Source organism: Ranitomeya imitator, chromosome 6 (genome assembly GCF_032444005.1).
Source record: "Ranitomeya imitator isolate aRanImi1 chromosome 6, aRanImi1.pri, whole genome shotgun sequence".
Classification (NCBI taxonomy): Eukaryota; Metazoa; Chordata; class Amphibia; order Anura; family Dendrobatidae; genus Ranitomeya; species Ranitomeya imitator.
Genome location: NC_091287.1, coordinates 559,013,921 through 559,022,926, shown reverse-complemented (window position 1 = coordinate 559,022,926; position 9,006 = coordinate 559,013,921). Strand labels below are relative to the sequence as shown.

At 42.5% G+C, this 9,006-nt stretch overlaps 1 protein-coding gene across 1 annotated transcript in view; it reads left to right on the top strand.

Moving 5' to 3' along the window:
* Window positions 1–452: 452 nt before the first annotated feature.
* Window positions 453–9,006, top strand: part of LOC138643173 (mucin-2-like) — a 41,625-nt gene continuing 33,071 nt past the window's right edge. Inside the window, exon 1 of the mRNA XM_069732004.1 lies at window positions 453–570. Within this exon, the coding sequence (XP_069588105.1) occupies window positions 516–570 (55 nt within the window). The 5' untranslated portion in view covers window positions 453–515. The remainder of the gene's footprint in view (window positions 571–9,006) is intronic.

Here is a 9,006-nt window from a genome sequence, read left to right as displayed (position 1 = left end):
CCACTCGATTTCACAAGTGAGTGACTGGCAATGCACACACATTACTCAGACTGGACATGATGTTTATGTAGCGGAGTGCCACGGTTTGGGAACATCGAAGATCCATGCCGTGACTACCACCCTGGCCCCCAATACAGAGGGAAAAATAAAAGTTACGGCTCTTGAAGGAAGGGAAGTATGAAAGAGCAACAGCAGAAAAGTCACTCAGTCATCAACAAGATAAGGAAGCCCCCCGATGTGGTATAAAGGGGGCACACGTTATGACTGTACGATGTGACCGCACGTGCTCTCCTTCTCTTAACATAATTTAGTAGAGAAATCTTGGCCCTAAGATCAGGTTTCCTTCCCGTCCACAGTCAGGCGTGTTTGCTGAGTGTAATGTACACACAGCCATAAAAGTCACATAAATGCTCCGGAGAGAAGTAAGATCCACCCACAGGTCAGGAGTACGGGCGAGCGAGCGCAGGCGGAATATAAGACCATCATCACCAGGAGGAGGTCCAGAACCAAAAAACATGACCCCCAGGAGGAGCTGGACCTTATGTGGGATCCTGAGCCTGCTGTTATATGGTAAGAGAGAGTGACTTATCTATCATCTATGTATTATCTATCTATCTATATATCTATATATCTATTATCTACTGTATCTGCCTATTATTTATCTATTATCTATCTATCATCTATGTATTATCTATCTATCTATCTATCTATGTATCTATCTATCTATCTATCTATCTATCTATCTATGTATCTATCTATCTATCTATCTATCTATCTATATATCTATATATCTATTATCTACTGTATCTGCCTATTATTTATCTATTATCTATCTATCATCTATGTATTATCTATCTATCTATCATCTATGTATTATCAATATATTATTTATCTATCATTTATCTATTATTTATCTATCTATTATCTATTATCTATCTACTGTATTTATTATCTATCATCTATCTATCATCTATTACATATCTATTATCTATATCTATAATCTATCTATTTATATATCTATGTATCTATTATCTATCTATCATCTATCGATCTATTATCTATCTAATAGCTATCTATCTATTATCTGTTATATATATATCATCTACAGTGGCATGTAAAAGTTTGGGCACCCCTTGTCAAAATAACTTTTATTGTGAACAATTTAACAAGTTGAAGATAAAATGATCTCTAAAAGAGCTAAAGTTAAAGATGACACATTTCCTTTGTAGTTTAGGAAAAGATATATACAGTGTATATATATATATATATATATATATATATATATATAGTAATTTTTTTCCATTTTAAAAATTACAAAAAGGAAAATGGGCTGATGCAGAAGTTTGGGCACCCTGCATGGTTAGTACCTAGTAGCTCCCGCTTTTGAAAGTATCACAGCTTGTAAATTCTTCTTTTAGCACGCCAAGTGTCTTTCAATTCTTGTTTGAGGGATTTTCATCCATTCTTCCTTGGAAAATTCTTCCAGTTTTGTGATATTCTTGGGTCATCTTACATGCACTGCTATTTTGAGGTCTAGCCACAAATTTTCAATGATGTTCAGGTCAGGGGACTGTGATGGTTATTGTAAAACCTTGACCTTGCACCATTTCAGGTCGTCTATTGTGGATTTTGAAATTTGTAGAAGCCATCCTCTTTTCAACTTCAGCTTTTTTACAGATTCTGCTATGTTTGCATCAAGAATTTGTTGAAATGTCATTGAATCCATTCTTCCCTCTACCCGTGAAATGTTCTCCGTGCCATTGGCTACAGAACAACCCCAAAGCATGATTGAGCCACCCACAAGCTTAATGGTTAGAGATATATTTTCCTGAAATTCAGTGCTTTTTTTTTACTCCACACAAACCTTTGATCATTGTGGCCCAAGAGTACTATTTTAACCTCATCGGTCCTCAGGATTTGTTTTCAAAATGCATCAGGTTTGTTTAGATGTTCTTTTGCATACTTCTGGTGCTGAATTTTATAGTGAGGATGCAGGAGAGGTTTTCTTCTGATGACTCTTCCATGAAGGCCATATTTGTACAGGTGTCTCTGAAAAGTAGAACAATGTCCCACAACTCCAGAGTCTGGTAAATCTTTCTGAGGGTCTTTTGCAGTCAAGAAGGGGTTCTGATTTGCCTCTCTAGCAATCCTCCGAGCAGCTCTCACTGAAATTTTGCTTGCTTTTCCAAACCTTATCTGGACCTCCACTGTTCCTGATAACTGACATTTCTTAATTTCATTTCAAACTGAGAAAAGAGCAACTTGAAAAAGCTTTACTATCTTCTTATCGCCTTCTCCTGCTTTGTGGACCACCACCATTTTCATTTTCAGAGTGCAAGGCAGCAGCTTAGAATAACCCATGACTGTTGTATTGTGGCACAAGGTTAGAGGTGGCTAGGTTTTTATAAAGCTGGGAATTTTGCATCAACTGCCCTTTCCTAACGATGATAGTAAACAAGCCATAACTCTAACAGGCTAATTAAGGTCTGAAACCTTGTTCAAAATTATTTTAGCACAGAAATATCCAAAGGTGCCCAAACCTTTACATAGGCCCGTTTTCCTTTTTGTAATTTTTAAAATGTAAAAAATGACAATATATTTTATTTTTTTGCCTAAAATACAAAGGAAGTGTGTCATCTTTACCTTTAGGCCTTTTAGAGATCATTTAATCTTCAACTTGGTTAACTGTTCACAATAACAGTAATTTTGACTATGGGTGCCCAAACTTTTACATGCCACTGTATCTATTATCTATCTATTATCTACCCATCTATTATCTATCACCTATCCTCTATCAATCATCTATCTAGACAAAAAACAAAGGCAGCACACCAGTTCAGGGTGAAAAAAATGTGGCCCACGGCTCAGAATCCTTAGCCGAAACGTCGCCATTTTGGGTAATGAAATAGCCACATTTTTTTCACCCTGAACTGGTGTGCTGCCTTTGTTTTTTGTCTGTATATGGAGGTTTGGTCATTGCCTTGGAGGCACGGCACCCAGGGACGCTATCTGCCTGTGCTTCTTTTCGTGTTCTTTTCTTTATTATCTATCTATCATCTGTCTATCATCTACAGTTGTGCTCAAAAGTTTACATACCCTGGCAGAATTTTTGCTTTCTTGGCCTTTTTTCAGAGACTATGAATGATAACACCACAACCTTTTCTCCACTCAAGGTGAGTGGTGGGGTGAAGCCATTTATTGTCAAACTTCTGTGTTTTCTCTTTATAAATCATAATGACAACCCAAAGCATCCAAATGATCCTGATCAAAAGTTCACATACCCTGGTGATTATGGCCTGATAACATGCACAGACGTTGACACAAGTGGGTTTGATTGGCTACTAAAGGTAACATCCTCACCTGTGACCTGTTTGCTTGTAATCAGTGTGTGCATAAAAGCTGAGTGAAGTTCTGGGATCCAGACAGACTCTTGCATCTTTCATCCAGCCACTGACATTTCTGGATTGTGAGTCATGGGGAAAGCAAATGAATTGTCAACGGATCTACGGGAAAAGGTAGTTGAACTGTATAAAACAGGAAAGGGATACAAAGGGATACAAAAAGATATCCAAGGAATTGATAATGCCAGTCGGCAGCGTTCATACTGTGATTACATATGGAAAATCAAGGCTTCTGTAAAAATAAAACCACGGTCAGGTAGACCAACAAAAATGTTGTCCACAACTGCCAGGAAAATTGTTTGGGTTGCAAATAAAAACCCACAAATAACATCAGCTGAAATACAGGACTCTCTAAAAACTAGTGATGTGGCTGTTTCAAGATGCACAATAAGGAGGCACTTGAAAAAATATGGGCTGCATGGTCGAGTCGCCAGAAGAAAGCCATTACTGCACAAATGCCACAAAGTATCTCACCTACAATACGCAAAACAGCACAGAGACAAGCCTCAAAACTTCTGGAACAAGGTAATTTGGAGTGATGAGACCAAAATAGAACTTTTTGGCCACAACCATAAACGCTACATTTGGAGAGAGGTCAACAAGGTATATGATGAAAGGAACACCATTCCTACTGTAAAGCATGGAGGTGGAGATCGCTGATGTTTTGGGGATGTGTAAGCTACAAAGGCACAGGAAACTTGGTCAAAAAATGAAGGAAAGATGAATGCAGCACATTATCAGCAAATACTGGAGGCAAATTTGCAAACATCAGCCCAGAAGCTGCACATGGGACGTTATTGTATGTTCCAACATGACAACGATCCAAAACACAAGGCCAGGTCGACCTGTCATGGGCTACAGCAGAACAAAGTGAAGGTTCTAAAGTGGCCATCTCAGTCTCCTGACCTCAGTATTATTGAGCCACTCTGGGGAAATTTCAAGCGCGCAGTTCATGCTTGACAGCCCAGGAATTTACAGGAACTGGAGGCTTTTTGCCAATAAGAGTGGGCAACTTTACCATCTGAGAAAATAAAGAACCTCATCCACAACTACCACAAAAGACTTCAAGCTGTCATTGATGTTAGAGGGGGCAATACAAGGTATTAAGAAATGGGGTATGTGAACTTTTGATCAGGGTCATTTGGATGTTTTGGGTTGTCATTATGATTTAAAAAGAGAAAGCACAGTAGTGACAATAAATGGCTTCACCCAACCACTAACCATGAGTGGAGAAAAAGTTTTGGTGTTATCATTCATATTCCCTGAAAAAATGCCAAGAAAGCAAAAATTCCGCCAGGGTATGTAAACTTTTAAGCACAACTGTATCTATTATTTATCATCTATCTATATATCTATTATCTATCTATCATCTATCTATCAATTATCTATCATCTATCACCTATCAATCATCTGTCTATCAATCATCTAATCTATCTATTGCTATCTATTATCTACTATCTATCATCTATTTATCTAATATATAAAGCTGAATGTGTGTGTGTGTATGTCCGGGATTGGCATCTGCACCGTTCGTAGCTACAGCCACAACATTTTGCATGAGAGCGATGGCGCCAAAGAGTATATACCGTACAGTTGCTAAGGTGGGGCCCCAACATGGGATACTCACCACACACGGGGATATGAACCCACACACAAAATGCGCCACACACTACCACGTGCTTGAACACATATTACCCTCAGCACACATTTCACCACACATACACCAACCTGGCCACATAAAAATCGAAACACAAAAGTCGCCACTAAAAACTCGCCACGCGCAGAACTCGCCACATGCAAAACTAGGCTCTTGCAAAACTCGCCACAAGTGCAAAACTCACCTCATGGCAAACTCGCCACACGCAAAACTTGCACACGCGGAAAAATTGCCACATGCACAAAAGTTGCATCACATGCAAAAGTTGCCTCACACAAAACTTGCACATACTCAAAAGGCACCACACAAAACTCGCCACGCGCAAAACTCGCCATGCGCAAAACTTGCTGCACACAACTTGCTACACTAACCTGTCACATGCAACTCGACACACAAAAAGTTGCTACACGCATGTCGCCACACAAAACTCATCTCACAAAAGTCGCTACATGCATGTCGCCACACACAACTCAACACACACAACTTGACAAACGAAACTCGCCCTAAAACACACACAAGTCTGGTATTTGCCTTCAAAAATAAAAATCTGATTAATAAGCAGACAAACTACAACAAATGTACCATATAGGAAATACGGCAGCTGTCAGTCACATGACCTGTCTATTATGTGTGTTATGTCTGCTAATGAAAGGTGTAATGAAGGCAATCCAGAGACACAGTGTGCCTAGCGATCCGAGCGCACACAGTGATCTGACAAATACCAAAAAACAAAAGAACGAGCTCTGAGACGTGGAAACTCTGTAGACTGCACACCTGATCCTATCCTAAACACAACTAGTAGCGGCTGTGGATTGCGCCTAGCAACTACCTATGCAACTCGGCACAGCCTAAGAAACTAGCTAGCCTGAAGATAGAAAAATAGGCCTGACTTTGCTTCTCAGAGCTACCAGCAAAACAAAAGACAAGCTGGACAGAAAAAAAGCAACAAAGTAGCAAAAAAGCACTTAGGCTACGTTCACATTAGCGTTGCGCCGCCGTGCGTCGGCGACGCAACGCGCGACGCACGCTAAAACGCGCGCAAACGCGCGCAAAAACGCGCGCGTTTTGCGACGCGTGCGTCGTTTTCCGACGAAAATCGGACGCACAGAAAATGCTACAAGTAGCGTTTTCTTGCATCCGACGCTAGCGTCGGAAACGACGCACGTGGCGAAAAACGCCACCAAAACGACGCACGCGTCCCCTATGTTAAACATAGGGGCGCGTCGCCGCTGCGTCGCCGGCGCGTCGCCGGCGCAACAGCGACGCACATTGGCGGAACGCCAATGTGAACGTAGCCTTAGCTATACAGAGCAGCAGGTCACAGGAACAATCAGGAGAAGCTCAGATCCAACACTGGAACATTGACAAGGAGCAGGGATAGCAGCATCAGGCGGATTTAAGTAACGAAGCAGTTAACGAGCTCACCAGAACACCTGAGGAAGGAAGCTCAGAAGCTGCAGTAACACTTGTGACCACAGGAGTGAATTCAGCCACAGAATTCACAACAGTACCCCCCCCTTGAGGAGGGGTCACCGAACCCTCACCAGAGCCCCCAGGCCGACCAGGATGAGCCGCATGAAAGGCACGAACAAGATCGGGAGCATGAACATCAGAGGCAAAAACCCAGGAATTATCTTCCTGAGCATAACCCTTCCATTTAACCAGATACTGGAGTTTCCGTCTAGAAACACGGGAATCCAAAATCTTCTCCACAATATACTCCAATTCCCCCTCCACCAAAACCGGGGCAGGAGGCTCAACAGATGGAACCATAGGTGCCACGTATCTCCGCAACAACGACCTATGGAATACATTATGTATGGAAAAGGAGTCTGGGAGGGTCAAACGAAAAGACACAGGATTGAGAACCTCAGAAATCCTATACGGACCAATAAAACGAGGTTTAAATTTAGGAGAGGAAACCTTCATAGGAATATGACGAGAAGATAACCAAACCAGATCCCCAACACGAAGTCGGGGACCCACACGGCGTCTGCGATTAGCGAAAAGTTGAGCCTTTTCCTGGGACAAGGTCAAATTGTCCACTACCTGAGTCCAGATCTGCTGCAACCTGTCCACCACAGAATCCACACCAGGACAGTCCGAAGACTCAACCTGTCCTGAAGAGAAACGAGGATGGAACCCAGAATTGCAAAAAAATGGAGAAACCAAGGTAGCCGAGCTGGCCCGATTATTAAGGGCGAACTCAGCCAACGGCAAAAAGGACACCCAATCATCCTGGTCAGCAGAAACAAAACATCTCAGATATGTTTCCAAGGTCTGATTGGTTCGTTCGGTCTGGCCATTAGTCTGAGGATGGAAAGCCGAGGAAAAGGATAGGTCAATGCCCATCCTACCACAAAAGGCTCGCCAAAACCTTGAAACAAACTGGAAACCTCTGTCAGAAACAATATTCTCAGGAATGCCATGCAACCGAACCACATGCTGAAAGAACAAAGGCACCAAATCAGAGGAGGAAGGCAATTTAGCCAAGGGCACCAGATGGACCATTTTAGAAAAGCGATCACAGACCACCCAAATGACTGACATCTTTTGAGAAACGGGAAGGTCAGAAATTAAATCCATCGAAATATGTGTCCAAGGCCTCTTTGGGACCGGCAAGGGCAAAAGCAACCCACTGGCACGAGAACAGCAGGGCTTAGCCCTAGCACAAATCCCACAGGACTGCACAAAAGTACGTACATCCCGTGACAGAGATGGCCACCAGAAGGATCTAGCCACTAACTCTCTGGTACCAAAGATTCCAGGATGACCAGCCAACACCGAACAATGAAGTTCAGAGATAAGTTTATTAGTCCACCTATCAGGGACGAACAGTTTCTCCGCTGGACAACGATCAGGTTTATTCGCCTGAAATTTTTGCAGCACCCGCCGCAAATCAGGGGAGATGGCAGACACAATGACTCCTTCCTTGAGGATACCTGCTGGCTCAGATAAACCCGGAGAGTCGGGCACAAAACTCCTAGACAGAGCATCCGCCTTCACATTTTTAGAGCCCGGAAGGTACGAAATCACAAAGTCGAAGCGGGCAAAAAATAACGACCAACGGGCCTGTCTAGGATTCAAGCGCTTGGCAGACTCGAGATAAGTCAAGTTCTTATGATCAGTCAATACCACCACGCGATGCTTGGCTCCTTCAAGCCAATGGCGCCATTCCTTCAATGCCCACTTCATGGCCAGCAACTCTTGGTTGCCCACATCATAATTACGCTCAGCGGGCGAAAACTTCCTGGAAAAGAAAGCACATGGTTTCATCACTGAGCAATCAGAACCTCTCTGTGACAAAACCGCCCCTGCTCCAATCTCAGAAGCATCAACCTCGACCTGGAACGGAAGAGAAACATCTGGCTGACACAACACAGGGGCAGAACAAAAACGACGCTTCAACTCCTGAAAAGCTTCCACAGCAGCAGAAGACCAATTAACCAAATCAGCACCCTTCTTGGTCAAATCGGTCAATGGTTTGGCAATGCTAGAAAAATTACAGATGAAGCGACGATAAAAATTAGCAAAGCCCAGGAACTTTTGCAGACTTTTCAGAGATGTTGGCTGAATCCAATCCTGGATGGCTTGGACCTTAACTGGATCCATCTCGATAGTAGAAGGGGTAAAGATGAACCCCAAAAATGAAACTTTCTGCACACCGAAGAGACACTTTGATCCCTTCACAAACAAAGAATTAGCACGCAGGACCTGAAAAACCATTCTGACCTGCTTCACATGAGACTCCCAATCATCTGAGAAGATCAAAATGTCATCCAAGTAAACAATCAGGAATTTATCCAGATACTCACGAAAGATGTCATGCATAAAAGACTGAAACACAGATGGAGCATTGGCAAGTCCGAACGGCATCACTAGATACTCAAAATGACCCTCGGGCGTATTGAATGCAGTTTTCCATTCATCTCCTTGCCTGATTCTCAC